At 38.3% G+C, this 26,956-nt stretch overlaps 2 protein-coding genes across 3 annotated transcripts; one reads left to right on the top strand and one right to left on the bottom strand.

Annotated features, from left to right (window-relative positions):
* Positions 1–872: 872 nt before the first annotated feature.
* On the top strand, positions 873–4,351 carry LOC114239638 (carbonyl reductase [NADPH] 3). The gene is made up of 3 exons (XM_028169937.2): positions 873–1,622; positions 2,870–3,075; positions 4,217–4,351. The coding sequence occupies exons 1-2, from the start codon at positions 989–991 to the stop codon at positions 3,073–3,075; spliced, it is 840 nt and encodes a 279-aa protein (XP_028025738.2). The 5' UTR covers positions 873–988; the 3' UTR covers positions 4,217–4,351.
* Positions 4,352–4,480: 129 nt separating this feature from the next.
* On the bottom strand, positions 4,481–25,999 carry Cnot4 (CCR4-NOT transcription complex subunit 4). 2 transcript variants are annotated; one of them, XM_028169845.2, is made up of 17 exons: positions 25,742–25,999; positions 23,559–23,665; positions 22,609–22,683; positions 22,134–22,247; positions 20,890–21,039; positions 19,607–19,693; positions 18,529–18,718; positions 17,676–17,813; positions 16,325–16,366; positions 16,002–16,071; positions 15,273–15,469; positions 13,015–13,740; positions 12,218–12,354; positions 10,890–11,050; positions 9,049–9,195; positions 7,493–7,590; positions 4,481–4,844 (listed from the first exon to the last, which is right to left on the bottom strand). In XM_028169845.2, exons 2-17 carry the CDS (start codon positions 23,589–23,591, stop codon positions 4,582–4,584), a joined length of 2,628 nt encoding a protein of 875 aa, XP_028025646.2. In that variant the 5' UTR covers positions 23,592–23,665; positions 25,742–25,999; the 3' UTR covers positions 4,481–4,581. The 2 variants fall into 2 exon arrangements, with proteins under 2 accessions (XP_028025646.2, XP_028025647.2); XM_028169846.2 differs by having other exon boundaries at positions 17,682–17,813.
* Between the last annotated feature and the right edge of the window lie 957 nt (positions 26,000–26,956).

Genomic DNA, 26,956 nt, shown 5'->3' with positions numbered 1-26,956 from the left:
TTCACTCAAGGCATCCTTGATTAAGGCAGCCGCCGATATTGACATGGACCTCGTTCGTGCTGCGATAGACGACTGGCCGCGCAGATTGAAGGCCTGTATTCGAAATCACGGAGGTCATTTTGAATAAACTTTAGTGTCATAAGAATCTATGTTTTGTTAAGTTCATTTTGGTATATGAATGGTTACATAATGAATAAACTTGTTTCATTTATTTTAAATTAAACATGTGACAGAATTTATGACCTGACTACGTACATCAGCAACTACCCTATAAATGTTCATCAAGTTGGGATTTGTCCCTAATCACCAGGTTTTACCGGTACCTATCTGATTCGAAATACTTATCTGACTATCTGACGATTATGTACTGACTGTACGCTAAGGCGTTTCAAATTTAAATCTGAAGTAAATAAAAGAAATTGCCCACAATGTATGTACTAAAAAAAGTAATTCCTTTAACAAGGTGGGTGGCGCATTTACGTTGTAGATGTCTATGGGCTCCAGTAACCACTTAACACCAGGTGGGCTGTGAGCTCGTCCACCCATCTAAGCAATAAAAAATTAAAAAAACACGTTCTCAAATCAATTAAAACCTCTAACGTCTGATAAACTAATAAATCTTTAATATGCTTTATTAAAGTAATCGGTTATTAAGCTAGGTACCTACTACACAAACTTGACTTTTATGACAAAATATCTTTTGCTGTCTTATTTTTCTTAAAATCTGTTCATAGTAATAAAATAAAATAATAATATATAATTAAAACATAGATAGAAAATAGCTGGTAGGTGAAGTGAATTACGAAAATACAACTCAACCAATGGATATTGGTATCTATATGTATATATACAAGACAATGTATGTTTTAATAGGTTAACCTTGTGTTATCTGCTTATCAATATTTTTCTACGTATTTTTAACGTAAAAACATATCTCCAAAACTGTATGTATACCTACATCTGTGGTTAACTATGTAAATTTTCAAACATGTCAAACGATTATATAGCAATTGTTACGGGTGCTAATAAAGGATTAGGATTTGCTATAGTGAAAGATCTTTGTGAAAATTTTAAAGGTACTGTATATCTTACATCACGTGACGAAACCCGTGGAAATGAAGCATGTGAAATACTGAGAAAATTAGGACTAAAACCAGAATATCATCAATTAGACGTATCCGATCCTCAGAGTGTCCAAAGATTTGCATCTTACATTAAAAACAAGCGTGTTGAAATTTTGATTAACAACGCCGGCATACTGTTTTTAAAAGATGCAAAGGAACCAAAATTATTTCAAGCTGAACAGACAATTTTAACTAACTACTTTGCGTTGGTTAATTTCTGTGAAGCAATATTGCCTTGCGTCAAAGAAGGCGGGAAAATCATTAACGTTTCAAGTTCTTCCGGACACCTCTCAAGAATCCCCTCGGCAGATTTACGAAAAAAATTCATGTGCGAAAATTTGACACTAAATGAACTCAATTTATTGATGCGCAACTATATGGAAGCTGTAAAGAACAATGAAGAAATAGATGAAGGCTGGGGAGATTCGCCTTACGTTGTTTCAAAAGTAGGAGTTAATGCATATACTTTTATACTCAATAGAAAATTATCATCCAAGGGTATGTTTTTGGATATATTAAAATTAATTTATTTTTTAAGTTAGTTGCAGCAGTTAGCTACCCATGTGTAGGAACACACAGCCGATATTATATTCAGTTTGACACGCACGTTTCATTTAAAGTATTGAAACTCTTTATTTAAAAAAACGTCCGGAACGGCATGTCCGGAAAAATAAGGATGTGGAGAGGCTTTTTGGTGAGCCAAATATTCTGGGGGAGATGAAGACATGGAGGCTCGGGCATGTAGTACATATGGAGCAGGATCGAGCTGTGAAACGGGTGTACGCGGGTGTACCGGAGGGACGCCGCCCCGTAGGGAGGCCCAAGTACCGCTGGTCTGACGCTGTGGAAGGAAATTTGCGGGAGCTCCAAGTGTCGGACTGGCAAGGTGTTGCGCAGCGCTGGGATGAATGGCAAAGTTTATTGTCGGAGGCCAAGACCCACTTCGGGGTCATAGCGCCAGCTCAGTAGTAGCAGCAGTTATTTAGAAAACTGTTTTGCAACTGCCCAGTAATTTGTATCACAGATGTGATATAAAAAATAATAATATATTTTTGCTTACGTGCAACATTTGCTATCATTCTACCCGTTCATTTAAATATAGTAATGAGAACTTCGTCATAGATAGGTAATACATTTATTAAATAAGACTTTTAATATTTAGGATTTCGTGGCGTGAATAAGCGAAGAATACGTGAATTGTATGACTTGGTTAATATTTTAATTCCGGTTTAACAGTGTATTAAATGGTGGTATCTCGCTTAGCATCCGTGAAAGTTAAAAAATTTTGGAAAATGAAGCCAAGTCACAGTGACTTCCGGATTCTTCCAAAAAGTAATTTCCTTTGATTTGATTTCTTTCAAATTCATGCTTATTATTTCAAATAAATTAGTTTCATTTCATTTGGCTTCAAGTAGGTAAATATTGGTATAGACAAGTATATAACTTTTGGACAGTAACATTCAAAATGACATTTTGACGCCAACTGCTGCACCCGGAATTCGGTGAAATCAACAGTCCGAAAAACCGAGATCCAGATCTAAAAAACGATAAATGAATATTTAAAATAATTGATAAAATAAACTCGAAGCTACTAGCAATAGGTTTGCAGAAAATCGATTGTCATATTGTAAAAAGAAGAAAAAGATAATAAATAAGAAGATTAGTCCAAATCAGTTCTTATTCAGCTTTCAATTTATATATTTTAAAATTTCATTGTTACCTATTATTTTGACATCACCTCTCAGGTATTATCGTGAATTGCGTGCATCCAGGCTACGTGATGTCGGACATGACAAGAGGAGCCGGAAACGTTAGTCCGGAACAAGCCGCGAAATTGGTGACGGAAATAGCACTCAATTCAAAAACCGGCGGTCTGTACATATGGCATAACGGGGACACCGTCAATTGGAATGGCCCTGACCCACGCGGGTTTATAGACGGGAAAATTTAAGTAAATAATCTTTATTTTAAGTCTTTTGTATAATTTATACTATAACTAGATGATGACCGAGCTTTGCTCGGTTTTTTTTTTTGATAACGCCATCTTGGTTAGCCCTCAATTAAGAAAAATAGTATTATTATTCGCCAATAGATGTCGGGAAGACTTGATTGAAAACACGAATAAAACAACATTTTCTGAAAATAAATCGTAGCTAGATCGATTTATCGCCCCGAAATCCCCTGTATACTAAATTTTATGAAAATCGTTGGAGCCGTTTCCGAGATTCCGACTATATAGGTATATATTAATATACAAGAATTGCTCGTTTAAAGGTATAACATAATATTATTATAATATAAGATTTAAACTAATTCTGACTTAAATTACCATTGCAATGTTCATGCCAAACCGTTAGAACGTTTCATTAGTCCCATAGATACATCCTACGGAGTTTTTAGTTGGTCGCGATTCCGATCCGGTGGTAGATTCAGCGAAGCACTGCTCTTGCTTGGGTCAATACTAACAATGCCTTAACAGTCTGTGAGTAAATAACCCCTTAGGCTACCAGTGATTAGGTAGAAAAAAAAGTTTCTCTCTCTTGCTAGGGTTCGTGTTAGCAACGTCGTCAGGTTTGAGCCCCGTGAGCTCACCTACTAGTTAAGGCGACGCTGATATAGCCTCTCGAGGCTATCAGCTTAGGTAGGAAAAAAAAAACGGGTTACTAGCTCACAGACATCACATAACAGTCGCCTGTGACTTAAGACATGAGGCCAGAGTGCCAGCTGCCAATAGTCCTTCAAATCGAACCGCGTGTCTGCTTCGCGGCCCAGACAGAGCAGTGGTGTCAATCTGGTCTTACAATACGCCCGAAAATCCTTCATGAACACGTATCAAGTACGCATTTCATTAGAAGATTTGACACCAGTCTGCGGGATTTGTATTTTTGTACCCCACCCTGTGTGTGATATGATTATTTTTGTTTAACTTTAAGGCAAGGTGAGACGGCAGGCTTCTGCATTACAAGTTGTCGCAAAAAAACAAGGAAGAAATGAAACAAAATCCCCAGAAAGGAGTACAATGAATGCATTTTAAATTGATTTTTAGTTTATTACTTATCCATGTAAGTAACATGTGAACTTTATTGTTTCAGTTACGAGCGGAGGGGTTTGCATGAAAAGAACGAATTTAACATCTTGCTTTTAATTACTTTCATATTAACGTCACTATAAGGTACAAATGGAACAGCGAGTCAACGGCATCTCATTTATAATATAGAAAATATAATCTGTCCACAACACGGTTCACGATCCGGTAATAATAATATAATAACGAACATACAAATATTGTGAGGCGAAACGATATAAAATATTGCAACGACCGGGCCGAATTCGAATAAATAATAATTTCCATTAAATAAAACAAAATACGTTAATTTATTTTACAAATTCCTCTGTTATTATATCTCTCTGTTTATTTATCATTATATGTGTGTTGGGGGGGAGGGTTATCACAAGTTCACTTGGCGTCGATGGGTTCGGGGCGGGGGCGGGCGGCCTGCGCGGGCGTGAAGCCGGGCGGCAGGGGCACGTAGGGCGGCCAGGCGGGCGCGGGCTGGGCGGGCGGGGCGGGCGGCGCCTGCGTCACGCCCAGCGCGTTGAACCGCACGAACATGTCGTGCTGGTGCTGCGACAGGCCGCTGCTGCCGCCCACCGAGGTCGACATGATCGCGGGGTCCATCTGCGTCCAGTCCGAGAACATCGGACTGTTCGTGTTGTACCCTGGAACAGATTCGATGGTTATCGATGTTAGAAAATTCGAGCCAAATTATTTTAACTTTTGCGTTATTATATTCTAATTTCATTTTTATTTTTGCAAGTTTTAAGCTGTACTATGCATTATTTTTAGTGCTTTTTTAATTTTTCCAACAGAACACTGCCTACCATTTCCCTACATAATACAGTCAAACAAACCAAAAATGTACCATTTATGAATGTCTCAAGCAATTAAAATGTCAAATTCTTTTTGTAAAATTCATATACTGTTGTAGGGGAATGATACCCCGCCCCGCTTAGCTTACTATGCAGTTATAGTAATGAGCAACATACATTAGTCACTCAGTGGTTAACATGCAGCGATCCACCAAGGTCGTTAACGCGAATAAAAATGTAATTATACTCAGCGTTTTATTGACCACTCTGATTTATTTTTTAAAGAATTGTATGACCTGGTAACTAAGACCTTTAAGTCATGTCTTATTTTAATTTATATTCGTATTTTTGTGAAAAATGATAATACGAGGGCTGCACTAAAAGTATCGGGAATGGAATATTTCCACTGTTCCTGTCATATTAAAATCTTTTTAATTGAAAACTCCTTGGTTTTAAAAATCGAATACCATTTATTTATTTAAAAAAAGATTCTAGGTCTTGTCACGAGGTTTTGTCAAACTTGTTTAGTCGTTGAGAAAATGGAATTGACTCGAGAAAATTCAAGAGCGATGATTTATTATGACTTTCGAAGTGGTTTAACACAAAAACAGTGTGTTGACCGGATGATTTCTGCATATTTTTTTTTTTTTTTTTTTTTTTTTTCTACCTAAGCTGAGAGCCTTGAGAGGCTATGTCAGCGTAACCCTAACTTTTGTAGGTGAGCTCACGGGGCTCAAACCTGATGACGTTGCTAACACGAACCCTAGCAAGAGTCGTGCTTCGCAGAATCTACCACCGGATCGGAAACGCGACCCACTGAGAAGATCCGGCGAGAAACTCAGTGGGCTGTGTCTGAGAGTTAATTTACTCGTCGAGCCCTTCGTCGCAAGCGACGGGTTCGACGAGAACGGTGACCGGTGCTTGAATTACCTAAAAGCACCGTTAGTGGATCGGGCGGATCCGAGATGACGTGTTTTGGGCGACGTCGACTGCTTTCCATTCTGTCCGCAGGATCGGGAATGTTCTGCATTTGGTGATGAAGCCCCATCCAAAACCACAATTTATCGCTGGTTTGCTGAGTTTCAACATGGACGTGTCAAGCTCAGTGATGATCCCCGTCAAGGTCGTCCAAAAACTGCAGTCACCCAAGAAAACGTTGATGCTGTGCGTAAGCTGATTGAGGAAGATCGACATGTGACATACCGCAAAATTCAGGCAACTTTAGACATTGGCATGAGTCAAATACAAATAATCTTGCATGAACAATTAGGTGTAAAAAAGTTGTTTTCCCGATGGATACCGCATTCGCTCTGTGAAGAGTAAAAAGCGGCTCGCGTTACTTGGTGCGTCAGAACTCTCGAAAGATTCCACGCAGGATCCTCAAATGCTGTATACAACATTGTATCAGGTGACGAATCCTGGATATACGCGTACGAACCCGAAACAAAAAACCAGTCACGAGTTTGGGTGTTCGAAAATGAGTTAAAGCCAACAAAAATTGTTCGTTCACGGAGTGTTGCAAAAAAAATGGTGGCCACGTTTGTCTCCAAAACCGGCCATGTTACTACTCTTGAGGGACAAAGAACGGTTAATGCAGAATGGTATGCTAGCATTTGTTTGCCACAGGTCGTTTCTGAACTCCGTAAAGAGAACTGCAACCGCCGCATCATCCTCCATCACGACAATGCGAGTTCTCACACCGCGCACAGAACAAAAGAGTTTTTAGAGCAAGAAAACATATAATTATTAGACCATCCGCCGTACAGCCCCGACCTAAGCCCTAATGATTTCTATACTTTCCCTAAAATAAAGAATAAATTGCGTGGACAGAGATTTTCATCACCTGAAGAAGCTGTGGACGCCTACAAAACGGCTATTTTGGAGACCCCAACTTCCGAATGGAATGGTTGCTTCAATGATTGGTTCCATCGTATGGAAAAATGTGTCAAATTTCGCGGAGAATACTTCGAAAAGCAATAAATACATTTTTAAATAGTAATGTTGTGTCACTTCGTTAATTCCCGAAATTTTCAGTGCCGCCTAGGTATGGAGTGAAATGAAATGAATATGATTAATTTGAGACATTAATCAACTGGGATGAAATTAAATGAAATGAGATGAGATAATATAGGATGAAATATAATCTCAGTAAAATGGTGGTCATTTACTGAGATTTTTTCAGTGGACTTTTTGGAGGATCCCGAGAAGTGACGTCCAGCGGCTTTGTTTCATTTTCCCACATTTGTGCACTTTCACAGATATTAAACAGTTAATAAACCACCGTTATTACATATTTAAACCTGAATAAACACTAAATCAACTAACTAAACAAATCACACAACTTCACTCCTCGCGTTCCCGCCAAAAAGTCTGACCACTCTAATGAGGTTTTCATAGAACAACTCAACCAACGCACACAAACCCTCACAACGCCAAAAGACTTCACACTATCTTATTGAATATTATATAATTAAAAGCAGTGAGCTCAGCAGCAGTACCTTGGTGTGCGGCGTGGAGACGCGGCCCGCCGGCGCCGTACGTGTTATTGACATGACTGAAGCCCGGCGGCGCTAACCTGGATCGACGTGCGTTGTCACTGTTATAAACAATTAAAATAATAACAAATTAATCTATACTAATATTATAAAGAGGAAAGATTTGTTTGTTTGTTTGTTTCGAATAGGCTCCGAAACTACTGGACCGATTTGAAAAATTCTTTTTCCATTAGAAGCCGACATTGTCCCTGATGAACATAGGCTACTTTTTTTTATTATTTTTTTATTTTATTTTTTTGGTTTCATGTGTGTTTTAATGTTTCCGAAGCGAAGCGAGGGCGGGTCGCTAGTACATAATAAATTTATTAACAAAGCCAAAATCATATAGTTTGAACTTCCATAGAGCACACAACAGGCGCCTGTTAAGATTTTACAAATAATTGCGGTTCTCAAACGATAAATAAATTCAGACATTCAAATTAGGCAAATAGTACAAAAAATATATTATTTAGAAAAGAAAAAGAGAAAGTTCGCTACTATTATTTATAAGATTTTTTTCAGATTCACCAAACATTAAACGTCGTAAGTGACTATTAAAACGGTGTACTAAATACACACGAATAACGTCCTTAACTGCCATTTGTGAACATGCAAACCCACAACCTGGACTTAAAAAGGATCCCATCTAAACAAGAACCTATGTGAGTATGGGCCACAGCGACCACGTTAAGGTACGTAATGAATTTTGAATTTTGCGTAATTAATTGAAGCAGTAATGCGTTTCGGTTTGAAGATTGGGGCAGCCGTTGTAACTATACTTGAGACTTTAGAACTTATATCTCAAGGTGAGTGGCGTATTTACGTCAGATGTCTATGAGCTCCAGTAACCGCTTAACACCAGGTGGGCTGTGAGCTCGTCCACCCATCCAAAAAAAGTGTCACTGTCTAATACCAAATTATGCCTTTAGAAGTGCAAATAAAGTTGAGACTTTGTAGGAAGCGAATAATATGTATATCTACTAACTTAATAATACCTATTGTTTTTTTATACCTATAAAAAATAGGTTAGTATTATATATTGTATATAGGGAATGAGGCGTTCGCTCCTGGCCTTTTCATTATTATTATTATTTTATTAATTGTATTTTTTGACTTGTTTTTTCCTTTATTGTAAATATTTTTATTTATTTAAAAAAAAGAAAATATTTGAGAAAAACAAAAAAAAACAAAAAAAGCCCGCTGAGTTTGTTTCGCCGGTTCTTCTCAGGACTGTGGCTTTTTTTTGGAACCAGTGGTAGAGTTAACATTGTTATTTATATTTTGACATTCAACAAGTGTGTCATACTGACATCTAAGTTGAATTGAATTTTGTAGTATTGATTTTTCTATTGCCTTTGCACGGCTGACACGTCTGGCGAGATACTTAGTGATCACCATGACTCATGGACATCTGCAATGCCAGAGACAACGTCCAGCTCATGCTTATCGAGTAAACGCAATTATCTCAACACAATTTTTTTTTCTATAAATTATCTCCAAATTAATATATCGTAACTAACCCGCCCGAAACGGCATTTTGCATCATTTCATTCTCCATGAGTTCCGCAAACGCTTTCTGTGTCTCTTTAAAGGGATCGAAGTCTAAGTCGTCGTCGCCATCGCCCGCCGCCCGGCCCGCCGGCTCGCCACTACGTACGTTGTTCATTCTGAAGCAAAATTATGACGTAGTATTATTAATATGAACGAATTCAATATCTGAATTAAAAAAAAAAAGCACGCGTTGATACAATTATTAACGGGGGAATTCCCGTGCATCAATTACGACATCGACCACATCACAAGAAGTCGGATTGCAAGAAACAAACATTAAAACATAGGCAATTCCACATCATTTCAGATCCTCCCGACCTACTAACAGTGCTTTTAGGTACCTCAAGCACCGGTCAAGTACCTCAAGCATCGCTGAGTGAATTAACTCACAGACACAGCCCACTGAGTTTCTCGCAGGATCTTCTCAGTGGGTCGCGATTCGGATCCGGTGGTAGATTCTGTGAAGCAGTGCTCTTGCTAGGGCCAGTGTTAGCAGCTTCACTAGGTTTGAGTCCCGTGAGCTAGCCTACTCATTCGGTGACGCTGATATAGCCTTTCAAGGCTATCAGCATAGGTAGAAAAATTTTACTAACTTTAAAGGCAACTGACTGAAAGTGAAAGGGTGACAAGGTCGTAGGACCATTTAAAGTTATCACTGGGAACTATCTGGAGGAAAATAACAGCTTATAGACAGCAATAGAGAAAGCTGAGCGAGACCTACGCCTCCATCCATACACAGCTAATTTACAGACCGATTGTAAACTTGTTTCAACTAATATTGTCAGTTCGGAAAAAGGGCCGCTATATTGCTATTTAAATGCTGCGGGTTCCCTGGATAGCGCATCGGACCAACGCATCAATCCTGGAAGAAATAGGCGTCTCCGCAAGACTCTCCACCACTTGCCTACGTAGGACTTTCGAGTTTTTCAGTCACGTTGCGAGGAAAAAGAGTGACAATCTCTAAAGACTACTCATCGCTGGCAAAGTAGAAGGAAAAAAAACCTAGGGGGCGTAGTCCCATGCGCTGGTTCGCTCAAATTAAGAAGACATTGGACTTCAGTATCAATGTCGCTATCCACTGCGCAGAGGACGGAGGGAACGGAGGAAAATAGTCCTAACAAAAGTACTCCGTAATGGTCACGACCCTCAACACTGAGAAACACGTCGCAAGGAGGAGGAGGATATTTTATTAAAGCATATTCATTTGTGTCTCGATTATTACAGCAAGTATCTAATCGTTTAGACAAGAACTTAGCACGTGTTTTCGAACGATTTTGATAACGTAAATAAGAGACGCGTAACGCGATGCCATAACCAGGCAGATGGTCAGATCTAGTAAGGGAAGCACTAGGTGGTAGTCTATACCATGCGGTCCATGCCACCCATGATCGAACACAGTGGAGGAACGTCACATGTGGTCGCGATCCTCAGCATTGAGGGAACGATATAGAAGAAGAACGCGTTATCTGTCTATCTCTGTCGCACGCGACCTTTTTTATTTAAAGGGTACGGCCGCTACTGTCGCACCACTATGCACTAGTGAAGCGCAAAATGTATGAAACAAAGCCGCTGGACGTAACTTCTCGGGTTCATCCAAAAAGTCCACTGAAAAAATCTCGTAAATGACCACCATTTTACTGAGATTATATTTCATCCCATATCATCTCATTTTATTTCATGTCACTCCATATTATCATTGTTCATAGAAATTAGAATATAAGTTAAAATAAGACATGACTTAAAGGTCTTAGTTACCAGGGTATAAAATCACTTAAAAAAAATAATACGTGTAGTAACAAAGCGGCGTCACCTCTGCTTGTGTTCCATCTCGAGTGCCTCCGCGCTGAGCACGTTCCGCGGCAGCTGGTAGCGCCGCTCGTCGCCGGCGCGCGCGTGCAGCCGCAGCTGCTGCGCCTTGTGGAAGTCCGTGAAGAACTTATCCATGTTCTCCGCTAAATATCGACCTTCACTCTGTAATCGAGAGGAACTTTACTCCACGCGAGTCCCGCGGCACCAGATCTACACATTTTTTTTTTATTCACAGACCGAGACTAGACCGATATTTTGTATTGTTGTGAAGTTTTTAGGGTGAAGAAGGAGGAGGCGTGTGCGTGTGTTGGTGGTCCGTTGTGCGCTCTCCTCCGGAAACTTCATCGGAGCGATCAATAAAACATTACGTTACATGTTTATTGGCGCCAACGACCCCGGTGGATCGCTGCACGTTAACCACTGACTGACTAACGTATGTTGCTCATTACTATAACTGCATAGTAAGCTAAGCGGGGCGGGGTATAATTATAATTCTTTGTACCAAAGCTTACGTGTGTCTATTTGTCTGTTTGCCGGGGTATAATGGTAAGACCGCGCGGGTAGGTACCACCACCCCGCCTATTTTTGCCGTGAAGCAGCAATGCCTTTCGGTTTTAAGATTAGGATAGCCGTTGTAACTATAGTGAGACCTTAGAAATTAATATCTCAAGTGGAAGTTCAGAGAAGGTTTGATAAATATGAAAATGCTCGAATGAAATACAAACAAACAATTTTGTTTTTCCTTTGATGTGTCCCCCGTCGAACGGATTCCTTTTGTTTGTTTTAAGTTTATTTTATACAAAAGTCTTTTATTTACCGATTGAGGCACTATGAAGTCTGTCGGGTCACCTAGTATCTATATATTAATACGTGAAGTAAAAACTTTGTACCCCTTTTTACATATGTTGCGCGGACGGAGGGGTATGAAATTTCCCACACTTATAGAGAATATAGAGGAGTGCACAATGCTAATATTTCTTTTAAAATAATGCATAAAAGATACATTAAATCAATAAATAAAACATTACACACTCTACCATGTATTTGACACACACCCCCATGCATACTATTTGTTTATTGTCAAACTTTTCTTATTGTTATAGTCTGTTGTCAAATTGAAAATAGATTAAATTTCGTTTTGTTTTTAATAATAATTGTCTAAAGTGTAGTCTTAGCGAAATCTGTGATTAAAGAAGTATAATAATCTTTGACAACAGAATCATAATAGTGTATAAACTTATAATTTCAATAAATTATAGTCGAATTTCGACTACTGCGGGGACCACTAGTGAAATATAATTAGCCAATCGTGTGGTGCGGGGCACGTACGTTGTGTGCGGCGTCGAACCCGTTGAGCAGCGCGGCGTGCGCGGGCGGCGCGTGCAGCACCTGCGGCCGGGGCAGCGCGTAGGGCGGCAGCGCGCCGAACGCCGGCACCATGCTGGGGCTCCGGTGGTAATTAGCACCTGCAATGCACAGACAACGGATTCAATCTAAGCTTACGAGGATGCCGCTATCCAACTTGGAACAGTATATTGTCCTCCTCCTTGCGTCGTATTCCTCATTGCTGAGGGTCGTGACCACCCTTTTGTATCACCTTCGCACGCACGACCTTTCTCCATCTATTCTTGTCTCAGGCGGTGTGGAGGGCGTTGTGAAATGTGGAATCAAGAGCGGTGCGGATCTGGTCGGACCAACGTATCGGGCTGCACCCCCGAGGTCTTTTCCCATCTACCTTACAGTATATTGTAGCGAGTACGCAAGTACTCACACTCGACTAAGCTCAGCTCCACATCGTATACTAGCAAGTATTGTTGTCCATTTGTTTTGTGTATAAGTGCATGTGATCTTTATATACATTGTGAGTCTCTTGTGAGTCCGCACGGGTAGGTACCACCACCTTACCTATTTCTGCCGTGAAGCAGTAATGCGTTTCGGTTTGAAGGGTGGGGCAGCTGTTGTAACTATATGGAGACCATAGAACTCATATCTCAAGTTGGGTGACGCATTTACGTTGTAAATGTCCATGGGCTCCAGTAACCATTTCAAAACCAGGTGGGCTGTGAGCTCGTCCACATACCTAAGCAATTCAGTTAGCATGACACTGAGAAGAAAATGGATCTCACCTAATAGTTCACTAGCGGATTCCATTCCTATACTGGAGGCGGGCATGTAATGCTTAGGCTCGACCATGACGTTGTGTTGCCGCGCCAGCAGCTCCCTCTGCCGCAGCAGCATGTCGCTCTGCTCTCGTTCCCTCAACAGCATCTCCTTCTGGTCCAGCAAACCCTGGTTCATTTGACTAATTGGCCTATCGTTAACGTAACTAATATCTCTGTCCAGTAACCCGTAGCCGTTGAGCACGGGCCCCTTGAGCTGCGGCAACAGGTGACCGCCGTCGACGAGCCCGGCCAGCATGTCTCGGTGCCTCTGCATCATGAGGACGTCGCCGGCGTCGTTGAGCAAGTCGTGGGTGTCGTCGTCCAGCAGGCTGTGGTCGCTGCTCTCCAGCAGGTCGTGGGTCTCCAGCAGGCTATGTCGATCCGATTCTAATTCGTCCAGGTCATTGGAGATGTAGTTGTGTTGCGAGTCTGTCTCGAAGACGGAGGAGTGCGGGCGCGGCGCGTCGTCCGCGGGTCCGGTGTCGGTGCTGTGGCTGGGCTTGTGTTTGGACTTTTCGTTTTTGCTTTTCTTTGTGTGTGTGCTCGTGCCGTTCGTGTCTTTATTTCTCGTTCTGTTTGTGTCGGTGTGTGTCTCTTTAACGTTTCTCGTTTGTGCCTGCTGCTGTGCCGTGTCCGTGTGCAGTTCCGTGGGACTGGACGACCCTGATATGCCGTTTTCTTGTGACTTAACTAGAAACAGAAAAACCGAATCTTATCTATACTATAATATATAAATCTACAGTGGTTTTTACGGATGTTTCGTTATAACTACTGAGCTAAACTTGAAACTTGGTATCCATGTAGAAAATACATGTACTTAATGGATAGGCTAATATTTATATGAGTGTTGGACTCCCTACATCAGTTGCGGGGGCGTTAACGATGAGAATCTTTGTGGGGCTAAAAAATAATAATGTTAATTTTAAATGGCCAGCGAAGCGGACGGGTATAGCTAGTTTCAATATATTTACATAATAAATCATGTTTATCTACAAAGAACATTTCAATCTCTGCCAAAAAAAAACCTGGACTTATCGCCTTAAAAACTCAATTTTTTTAACAATACACAATCTATTGTAATCTTTTCGACAATATCATTAACGTCACAGCCTGATTAAACTTTCATGAGATTACATGTTATCGAAAATGCCATGTGATGACCTTGTTGAATGTAAATAAACATGGTATACACTACACAATATATACAAGCTTTCTAATTATTTTAAAATTCTAATAGGAACACGCGATAACCGTTGGAAGTCAATAATTTTAACAACCAGCATCAGAAATTCGACCATAATCACTGACTCCTCTAAATTTAGAATGAAAATATAAGACTTGGCTTAAAGGTCACGTTACAAGGCCATAAAATTTTAAATAAAATAGAGTCTACTAAGACTAAATCTAGAAAAGTTTTAAAAAAATTGGTCGACGAATGGCAGAGGTTATGGGTACTTAATTGTTTTGTCTTTGCCTATATACGTATGTAGGTATATAGTTTTTTGATCACCATCGTCTGTCGTTTTCGACAAAACTAAATACATAATAGTCTTGGTATACGTTAAAAGCATGTAACCTTCTTTTTTTAAATACTATAATGTTTAATAATACTTATTTTAAAAATCAATATTTACTTTGATTTGAGTCCCGTTTTTTTTTATTATTATTTTATATGCACAACTCAGGGCCTACTCAGAGGTCGTTTTTTTCTTATTAATATCAAAAAATTTACAAGTCACAAATTATTTTAATTGTTGTCATTATAAAATCACTCAGGCTTGTAGATGTTACTAGAGCTACCAGTGCTCTTGTCCATCAACTTAACTGCCAACTTTAACCTAACCTCATTGGAAGGGTTTGATAATACTGATCCCAAACCTCAAACCAGAACGAATGACTGCTTTGGTGCAGAAATAGTCAGAATTAGGGTATCTACGGGTCTGTGAGCTTAGGATACGCCCTACCACCTTTTTTTTTCCTACCTAAGCTGATAGCCTTGACAGGCTATTTCAGCGTAACCTTCACTAGTAGGTGAGCTCACGGGAATCAAACCGGAGTAGCCCACCACCAGTAAATCGGTTATCAATCGCAATACCCTTAGACCAGGCGATTGTCCATTCGCCGTGGACCCTTAAGGTTACTTAGGACGGGCCCTCGAGAGACAGGCGGTTGCTACTCTAGACACCACACAGCACAGTGATGTAAGTACAGTTGAAGCCTACCGTGTAATTGTTGTGGTTTCGGACTCGTTTGTTTTCTGGCGGGACTATCTGAAGGAGGGGAGGACCCGAGGCTGGGCCAGGCTTCCTTCCCGTTGGCACTGCTACCGCTACTACTGCTGCTGCTATCACTGCTGTCGCTCCTGCTACTGCTACTGCTGCTCGAACTGGTACTGCCATTCGCACATTCCTCTTTAGATCTATGAACAATTCTTTTAATGGGACTGGGAGACGGTAGGACCTCTACTTACTGGTGGTGGGACCTCTTGTGAGTTCGCGAGGGTAGGTACCACCACCCTGCCTATTTCTGCCGTGAAGCAGTAATGCGTTTCGGTTTGAAGGGTGGGGCAGCCGTTGTAACTATACCGAGACCTTAGAACTCATATCTCAAGGTGGGTGGCGCATTTATGTTGTAGATGTCTATGAGCTCCAGTAACCACTTAACACCAGGTGGGCTGTGAGCTCGTCCACCCATCAAGGCAACAAAAAAAAAAAACGGGCTTGCTTGAGCCAACTTTTAATTCATAAACATAATCAAATATATATTCTTAGGAGAGAGTGCAGTTAGATCTTACAAGACGTCACGCATTGAAAGCGTACTATCATTTGTGAAGTTATCTCGATTGGCGAGTCTCAGTTAAATGTAACGATTAAGTTGAAATGTATCTATACATTGTTCACTAAAACAGGCACCGCACTTGAAAGTTTTCATTTCAAATCTCGTGTACTCACTTAGAATTGACTACGTTGTTTATATGTGACGATGTGACCACTGTCGTCGGTATATAGTTCGATTGATTACCTGAAATGGGAAATGGGTAATGGTATATAGAAATATATTTAATAATTTTTTTGTTAAATAAATTTTGTAATACTGAGACCTTAGAACTTATATCTCAAGGTGTGTGACACATTTACGTTGTAGATGTCTATGGGCTCCAGTAACCACTTAACACCAGGTGGGCTGTGAGCTCGTCCACACGTCTAATCAATCAATAAAAAAAAAAAAAAAAAAGAAAATAATAAAAAAATGGGACAAAGTAAATTGGTCTTACCATCTTTTGAACCGCTCTTTTCTGCATTCGTACTAGAATTACCTGTGGGTCAGTTTAGTAGATATTAAACCATTGGATTTATTAAATGAAAAAACAAAAATTAAATAGCTGTGTCAATGATTTTTTTTTATTGCTTAGATGAGTGGACGAGCTCACAGCCCACCTGGTGTTAAGTGGTTACTGGAGCCCATAGACATCTACAAAGTAAATGCGCCACCCACCTCGAGATATAAGTTCTAAGGTCTCAGTATAATAACAACGGCTGCTCCACCCTTCAAGCCGAAACGCATTACTGCTTCACGGCAGAAATAGGCGGGGCGGTGGTACCTACCCGCGCGGACTCACAAAACGATGCCTCCAATGAACACTACTCTAACTCAAAATTTTGAAATTTTCGTTTTTCACGCAAATCGCTTCACTATTTTAAAAGTATTACAATTAATCATTATTGGTGGGGTTCGAAGCAAGAGTAAATCAGCTAGTTACACAAAAAAAACATAAATATACCTGCATTAATAAAGGTTTTATCAACTTTTTTCGTTTATACGCTCCTCCTGTAAATCTACGAATTTGGAGTTAGCGTAGTGTTCATTGGAGGCATCGAAAAGGTCCTACTACCAGTAAAAATGGATTAAGACTCTTCAAAAAAATTGTTCAATGTCCAGTCCGGAATGACTGACGTGGATTGTACGAAAGATGTCGGGCTGCCGGAACTACTCTGCGGAAGCCTGTCGGACGTCGACCAAACTATAATTAAATCCTTCATACCGTTCTCATGTAAAAGCAGAAGTAGGGTTTCCGCAAAAACTTGAAGTTTAAATTAAATTTTATCAACATAATGATTTGTTAAGGATTAAAATAAATACCAATAGAGGATTGAAAATTATCCCCGGGTTTGCTGTTAACAAATGAATTATTAACGCATCTCCATTTATTTATTTTCTTTTCCTTCCTATGCTGATAGCCTTGAGAGGCTATTTCAGCTTCACCCTAACATGTGTAGGTGAGCTCACGGGGCTCAAACCGGAGTGTTGCTAACACTAACCCTAGTAAGTGCAGTGCTTCGCAGAATCTACCACCGGATCGGAAACGCGACCCACTGAGAAGATCCGGCGAGAAACTCAGTGGGCTGTGTCTGCGAGTTAATTCACTCGTCGAGTCCTTCGTCGCAAGCGACGGGTTCGACTAGGACGGTGACCGGTCGCATCTCCATATTGTTTAATCTTTGCTATCTTATTAAAGTTGTTAATTATGATTTGCCTAATGACCGTTAAAGCTTATCGTCAAACAAAACGACACACCTAATGCTACGTCATAAGTAAGTAAAATGTGAAATGTAATAGGAATGAACCTGAACCGTTAAGATGCTTGTCCTCGTTGTTTTTATCCCGTTGCTGCGAGGCGAGCAGCTGATTGTGCAGCTTCCTCTCGTAGACCTGATGCAGGCCGGCGTGCATTTCTTCCTTCGTGAAGGACGCCTTCGGATCACCTGAAACATTGAGATCGGTTGACTAATATCAATCAGGTTCAAAAAAATTTAAGTTATTTCTTGCACTCCTATACTTATTACGGACGTCGTTTCACCAAATGGGTATTTTAAATCTTTATCTTAATCATTTTGGTCTAAAGTTAGGATATTCAGTCCATGTCATAGATGTCCCCATATACATATAGTGACTCCGATATGAATGCGTGGGGGACTCAAATGCTATTTAGATTACCTCTTATCACAGTCCTAACCAATCATGAAACCCATTCGGCATTATCAGTGCAACATTTTCTTTAAGTAACCATAAACAAGATGTGACCGCCTATCTCTGCCGTGAAGCAGTAATGCGTTTCGGCCTGAAGGGTGGGGCAGCCGTTGTAACGTAACTATGCTGAGACCTTAGAACTTATATCTGAAGATGGGTGGCGCGTTTGCGTTGTAAATGTCTATGGGCTTCAGTAACCACTTAACACCAGGTGGGCTGTGAGATCATCCACTCACCTAAGCAACGAAAAAAAAATTAAAAAAAATAGTGTTCCTGATGTAAATTCATGGGGGACTCAAATGCTATTTAGATTACATCTTATTACAGTTTCAACCAATCATGAAACCAATTCGACATTATCAGTACAACATTTTCGTTAAGTAACCCTAAACAAGATATAGTGTTTACATTAGCTAGAGGTGAATGAACTTGCTAAATCAGCTGTCTCACCTAGGTCGTGCAGGTACATACAGTCGGGCTTGGGACAGGGCTGGTTCTTCATGAAGTTGGCGCAGTACTTGGTGGTGCCGAGCGAGCCCTTCAGCACTCTTCCGTCGAGCGTCACGTTGTTGACGCCCTGGATGGCACGCAGCGCGTCCGCCGACGACACGTACGTCACGTACGCCGACGCGGACGGACCCTGCACCATCGTAATTAACAAAACCAAATCTTAGCTCTGAGTAATAATAATCAACAAAATATTTCTGGAAGGAGTGTACTGGGTGTTAGGAGACCGCTTCCGAAAATGAAAATTTTGTACCTACAAAGTTGTAAGTTCGATCCGAGCATCAGCTGTTTTTAAGCAACGATTTAGAAAATATGTTTTTTTTTTAAATCAAGACTGATTTTTTTCCCTCCCATCATCAAAGGTGTCATTAGTACTATCGTCTGTGTTCATTTTCGGTCTTCTAACACCCAGTATAGTAGATAGAAATGGTAGCAGGAGCCACATACATTCCTATCGGTGGCCGTGACTCGAATATTACCAAGTGATTTGGAAGATCAAGTAGCTTATTCCCAAGTTTATTGCACGTTGCCTATAATCTACCAATACGAATTATTTATAAATAGAACAAAGAAATATATCTACAAACAAATACTGAATACATTCATAGCACCAACGATACTAATTTTTAATTCACTCATGACACTATTTTGTAAAACTTCAATTTGTCTTATCAATACCTTTTAATTGCCTTTGAGGCGGACAATATTTTTTTTCTGCAAGTAATTTTAGTGTAATGAGACTATTATGTGCTTTCAGGCATTAAGCCGGTCTTCAAATAGTGTTACCAGAGGCAGTAACTACATGTAACTGCAAAATGTACTTGTGTCTAAACCACAAAACTTTACATAGTTAATGATGAAGAGGATTAATGCTTTGAGTCCTAGATTTTTTGTAATAGTAATTTACGAAATATAATACAACAGTATTTAAAGAGACAGTAGAATCTTAGAAGTAACATGTTGTAACTTCTAAGATAATTGTAAGTATAAAAAAGAACAAATATTATTATTTATTACTAACCTGTGACCCTGCATATGTCGTACTTTGGTTTATAACTACTTTGTGAATTTTGCCATACTTTCCAAAGTACTCTTGCCGTTTTAAAATCTGAAATCATAATAAAATTATTATAACTCCATAATTAAGAACCACTACTCGTTTACAAGAGCTTTCATCAATATTAGTCTCAAAAAATTCCCTTAGAATATATGTTCTCAACACTAGCAGCACTATTATCGATATTTACCAGGAATTATTATTTAACTATACAGTGCCTTTTATTTAGTGCACGTACACGCTACTATGAAAGACATACTGTTTATTCATGATAAAAACCAGCAAACTTTTTTTTTCCTACCTAAGCTGGTATCCTTAAAGGCTATGCCAGCGTAACCTTAATTAGTAAAATAAATAAATAAATATTTACTAACAATCACGCCACGTTAACTGGTCCCGTGATAAGTTCGTAAAGAGCTTGTGTTACAGGTACCAGATAACGGAAATAAATGTAAGATTTTTATTATACACATACATATATTTAATATACATCCATAACCCTGGAAAAGACATTTATATTTATCATACAAATATCTCCCCTTGGCGGGATTCGAACCCGCGACCCCCTTGTGTAGTGACCATGTCACTTACCACTACACCAGACGGCCGTTAAAAAGTAGGTGAGTCCACGGGGCTCAAATCTGAAGACGTTGCTAACACTAGCCTTAGCAAGAGTAATGCTTCGCAGAATCTACCACGGGATCGCAAACGCGACCCAATGAGAAGATCCGGCGAGAAGCTCAGTGAACTGTGTCTGTTAATTTACTCGCCATACCCTTCGTGGCAAGCCATAGGTTCTGCGACCGGGCCAGCAACCGATTTATAAATGAGTTTTAAGGAATTCATGAACTAATTAGTTTTACTGGTGGTAGGACCTCTTGTGAGTTTACTGGTGGTAGGACCTCTTGTGAGGTTACTGGTGGTAGGACCTCTTGTGAGTCCGCGCGGGTGGGTACCACCACTCTGCCTATTTCTGCCGTGAAGCAGTAATGCGTTTCGGTTTGAAGGGTGGGGCAGCCGTCGTTACTATACTTGAGACCTTAGAACTTGTATCTCAAGGTGGGTGGCGCATTTACGTTGTGGATGTCTATGGGCTCCAGTAACCACTTAACACAAGGTGGGCTGTGAGCTCGTCCACCCATCTAAGCAATAAAAAATAAAAAAATAAATGCTTATTTGACTCGTGAACATGGAAACTTAATAATGAATAGTTCGTGAGATGTGTAGCCACATATAGTACAGTGTACCTCCGGGTCTGCGAGTCTGACGGGTAGGCCCACGACGAACACGAGGTTGTTCTGTACGACGCGAACGTTCGCGAGCGCACGCCGCGACTCTAGCGTCTTGTTGCGACGTTTCTGCTCGCGGGCTTTCTTCTCCGTCTTTATCGCTGCCACCTGCAAACGTATTAACCAAACGATACTATAATTATTATTATTAATTTTTTTTGTGATTGAAAGATTACTGGTGGCCCGGAGGCCTTTACGGTTTCACCAGGACAGGTGGGCGAGCAAAGGCTCAGCCAGGAGGGGTGGGATTTGCTAACAGCTGCCCGAGCGCCTCCGAAGGAGACCTAGCAACTCAAGAGCAGCTGCTTCACGAATGAATCTACTACCGGATCGTAATCGCGACCCGCTGAGAAGATCCGACGAGAAACTCAGCGAGCTGATTCATGGGTTAGGTTGCATGTCGAACTCTTTGTCGAGTTCGACGAGTACGATACTATTATTGTCGTGGCATGCAAGCTCTTTGATAGGGCCTAAGACCTAAAACGACTAGACACAGATTAAGACAGAGACTTGACAAGAATTTGAAAAGATATGGAACGGGGGCGGACGTGACTAGAGACAGGCAGTATTTTTTTTGACTTCCTAAAAGACGGACGTAAACCAGACGACAAGGGACGAATTGACCGTTCTCATGTTTTTTTTTTAAATTTTTTTATTACTTTGATGGGTGGACGAGCTCACAGCCCACCTGGTGTTAAGTGGTTACTGGAGCCCATAGACATCTACAACGTAAATGCCGCCACTCACATTGAGATATAAGTTCTAAGGTCTCAGTATAGTTACAACGTACATACAATAGACGACAAAAGAACTAACCGACCGTTCAATTATTATATAAATAAAAAATATATATTACTAAAATATATTGATATTCTACAACTTAGCATTGGTAAAAATCAATTATCGAATTTACATAAGAGTCTTTCACAAATCACAAACAATTATAAACATGACAAAAACAATTAAGATTAGACAAATTAATAAATTAAAATAACAATGGTTATGTGGAAAAAAGTAATTAGTTACATAGAAATTGAACATAATGGTTACAAGAAATAAATGAAATCATTATCATTATTATTTTGCAATCAATTATTTAATGTTCTCGAATTAATTTAGAATGTGCGATTAGTGATGTAAAAAAAAACACTTGAAAAATGGATGGAACTTATTTAAAGTCCACAAAAAAATATATACTGTACCTGCTCTTGACTGAGAGGAATGAAGTCTGCCGGGTTTTCTGGGTATGCCTTCCGACAAGCTGGGCAAAGGCCGTTCTCGCCTTCCCGAATACGATTCCAGCAAAACCGACATATCTGCGAAGTTAAATAAGTCTTTAGGCTCGGAATAAATTTTTTATAGGACCGAATGTGTTTATTGGTACACAACGTAAATCTAATCTGATCTGACTAACCTAGCTTGTTTCTTCTTTATTGCTCTAAATAACTAGAAAAGTTTATGGTCTATCCGATGTCAAAATGTTACGAAAGCTCATAGGACTCACAATCCTATGGAAACGGACAGGATGGTGGTACTCATCTGAAATGCTTTATGATAAACCTACCCAACAGCAGTAGCGAATTTATTTCATTGAATTAGAAAAGTTATTTTTTTCATTAATTAGACATGACTGAAAGTTTACTATTTATAAATTCAGTGTGTTACAGTATATCTTACTTGGTATCCACATGTACACGGGTAGAAGTGGAGGTCGTCCACTTCCAAGGGTTCCATACATAGTGGACATTCCACCTGAAATTTAAAATAAGCCATTGAGTTTTTTTTTTTAATACTAGATGGTTTTAGAGTCAAGAGACAAAATTATCCATTAAGTAAATTATGATATGACTGATTGTATGTAAAAATTACATTCAAAATATTTTACTTATATAGGAGTTTTTTTAATTTATGTTTTAAATATTCACATAGATTAGATAAGTTATTTGGGCACAAGAGTGGACATTTAGCAGGCTTATACATCACTTTTCTAATGGCAACGGTAAAAGATAAAATAGAACACTAATTAATTGAGCATCTAAAATGATTATTTCATTTACTTTAGAGTAAATAAACTATTTTGGCTTCAAATCGTATTCTAATACCAAATATAGTTTATTATTAGAAATGAAACTTTAAATAAATGGGTTTCATTGGTTTCACTTAAACAAAGCTATGTATGAAGATCTATAGAAATCTAAATTTCTTATACTGTAATAAATTGAGGTTTTGTTTGTTTGTTTGTTTGTTACATTTAACTTGAAACTTGTACCTTTGTACTATAACCCGTAAAAGCCACAAACTGCCTTAGGCATAAAAATCACATTCCCACTCAATACTCGATATCATTCGAATCAGATCACATTATTGATTTGCTACAGATGAAAGTGGGAGTTTTTAAATTTATTTATAAATTTTGCGTGTTTTATACTAATTCCATCATTTATTGTTTTTTTACATATGCAAAAGACAATAATTTTATACTTATTATTGCATATTATTCACTACTAAATTAGACTAAATGATAAGAAAAAAGAATCTTTGGTAATTTGGAGCTTCATTTACACAATTCAAGAAACAACCAACAAAATTCAAGGCTGATAATATTATAGACAACTCCATTGATTTACCTGTTCTTCTCCACTCTGATTCAGCACTGACATCCTAGACCCGAGAGCCAATGGTTCCAACTTGCCTATAGCAATGAAACAAAGTCAGCTTTTTCTTAATTGACAACCTGCACATAGAAGTAATTCAATCCTCAATACTGTTGTCCAATCCTCAATTTGGTGGTCATTATTTGTACTGTCGCTCTTGATTTTTTTGATATTTTTGATTATTTTACAGACTTAATATTAACTCAATTTATAAAAATCATTCTTGACTTCAATGTACTATAACAATATGATAATACTTAAGAAAAATATAGTACATATTTTTATTAAATATATACAATTCATATCAAATTTTACTATAAAATAAAATAAAAGGGCTTATTTAACTAAGGCGAATATATTATAAATTACAATTTTTTTATCATATATTTACTATTTTAGCTAAGATAAACAGACTAACATCAACTTACCTATAATACTAATTCATTCTTTCAGAATCAAGTAGTATTATAGGTAAGACACTATTATGGAATTTAACTTGGAACCACAGTTGATCTTCTGATTAGTACTAATATTATTATTAATATCCTTTAAACAGATTTCTTTAAATAAATTATAAAGTATCACTAATCAAATACTAAAACACTGATTTTTATAACTGACCATGCCTTATTTCACAATTTGAATTATATGCCAATTTCAGATTTTTAAATAATATGATAATTTATATATTGTCATCAAATTCAGCCACTTAATTTTTGTAAAAAATTAAAAAATCTTTTAATGGTACAAATGATAGAAAACGTTTATTGACACACTTTTCTGGTATGTGATGAGCATTATGTAAGTATTAGAAAGGCAACATCAAGTAGAGGTCAATACATTTCATTTTTACAATGCGACTCTTATTTACTCATTTTTTATTTATTGAATTAAAACTTATTAATAATATTTATTATGGATTAGCTAATAACATCTTGGTTATTTTTATTTCATTTGGGGACTATTTTATCTAATTTCTAAACCTCATTCTTAATTCGCACAAAATATAAAACTTGACTTAGTAGTAACAAATATTTAAATATGTCCTAATCATTGCCTTAAAATAATTAAAAAGTAAAAGGAAAGCCAGCATTGTTTTATTATGCAAACAAGACTTATCAAAAAGGATTCAAGATATTCAAAGATATCAATTGATAAAATATATTCTTGTGAATTAAAAGTTGATAAAAATTGGATATCCCGACCATCAAATACTGGACTATACAATAAAATAGGAATAGTCAGTCTTATTCATGTTTTGAATAACAAATTCATGATATTGACTTGCAAGACGTCAGCAAAGTTACCCGATGCATACATTTGACACAGAAAATTTAAAATGCCTGAATCAATTTTCTTAAAAAATGATTAATGTTTTATTCAGTCTTTACTGCTTATTGTTTGTACCTTTTATGTCTACATACACAGGAGAAAAAACATTTAAGACTAAGCTTTACATCTCTAGGTAAACTGGAAATCTTTCCCGATATTTTTATGTTAAGACATCTTTAGTATTGTCAAATCTACATGAACTGATGTAAAGAAAACAGTTTGAATTATTTGCCTAAAAATTATTTCACTATTCAGACTCTTTGCTCATTAATGATTCATAGGCCTAATAATAATAAACTATTAATTAGAGTATCAAAATATATTAGTGTACTTTTTTAATGTACTTTGAATTTCTTATCTTGGAATACATAAGGTAATTTTAAATCATGTGTTGTAGTAAACACAAGTTAGGTCTACAATAAGTACAAGCGATAAATAGATCGCAACAATGACTCAACCCAGCTTTTGACAACTTCTGTTTTTGACATTTTAAGAGAAATATACAGGTTTAGGAGATTTCAGTTCATCAAACATGGAAACTAGTTTTTTATGAACTTCTGAATTTTTGATAAAAAAAAATTGTGTTAAACCCAGAGAAAATAGTTTACGTAGCAGCAGCAGGTACCCTCTCGTAACTGAATGTACGTCCGTCAGCTGCCATTCAAAAGAATATGTGGCAAAAGTCAAACTTTCATTTCGTACAAGGATACACTAAAAATAATTCATAAACATTGAATTTTTTACCCGTCACACCTAAGATATTGATATCTCTGCTATCGTCCCACAATCCAAATTTAGAAGGAAAAAGTAAAATCGATGTTTACCTTACGTCTCCTCTCAAAGCAAATCTTTTTTCTATTGCAGAACTAAGACTGCTATCCCTTCCGCTAGAGAAGAAGATTAATCCTTTCCAAAGGACCCGTAAGGAGCTTCAATGCTCAATTTAAAATAAAATGCAAAGCTGAAATAAATATAACTGTTTTTGAAGATATTTTCTGCGAGTTACTATACATTTGTTTTATGAAATGGCCTAATCTTTTACAAGATTCGTTCTGTGATTCCATAGACAATCTCACTCACCTTTTAATTTTAAAAATCTGTTTTAAGTAATTTTCCATTCCGTCGATATTGGGATTTTTCTAAAAAATATTGCATTGAATACAATTCGCATAATAATTATTTCATTTTAGGAGAACACATAACAAGTTACAAAAAGTTCAAAATATTTGCATTAAAAAAACCAAAAGAAAACTTAGGCATAGCTTCCACAAACAAATTCGAAAAGTAAAATAAACCATAGATAACATGTCAAGGGTGTAAACTAAAGGGGTAAAGCTTGGAGCACATTATAATAATTTATAGCTATCTAATATTTTGTTAGAGTAATATAGGTTGGGAGTCCCAATTACCACATTACGTTATAATTAAACTGTGCAATATTGAACGATCATCGTTGTATCTTCTTCTTAGATAAAATAGATTAGTGTACATTTGTGTAACTGAACTTACACTTCATTTAATTTTGAGAGAAATTAAGTTAATTTTTTATTTGTACATATTTCGTGAATCCTCAATCTAAACCAAAGCAATCTAATTCAGCTAGTAGAATTTAGCTGTTTTTTGCAGACCCATGCATAGTTTTTAATTGATATCGTGAGAAGAATCATCACTTAACACATGTGTATCTCCGTTTTCTGAAATAGTTCCCTTGTTTAAAATATTGACATAAAATTTTAATTGTTCATATTATAAGCCGCTGTTGATTATAAAAAAAACCTTTGGAGTGATAGCTCCCAAACATATAGCAATAACACATAGCTTAATACTGACAAAAACAATTGTTTCCAATATTATGTGCTTTGCAAGATTTCGCTATCAGATAATAGGGACCGGGGTCCCATCCGCAACCCGCCCCCTAAGAGCTTCGGGCTCCACCCGCTTTGTACGGGGAGGAACCTAGGCGTGGGGCGGCGTGGTAGGTCGCGATCCCCCGACCGCTCCGGGGGAAGGTGTAGCGCGGCGCCATTAATGCGGGCTCT

Source organism: Bombyx mandarina, chromosome A1, assembly GCF_030267445.1.
Source record: "Bombyx mandarina strain Sakado chromosome A1, ASM3026744v2".
Classification (NCBI taxonomy): Eukaryota; Metazoa; Arthropoda; class Insecta; order Lepidoptera; family Bombycidae; genus Bombyx; species Bombyx mandarina.
This window is presented reverse-complemented; position numbering and strand designations above follow the sequence as displayed.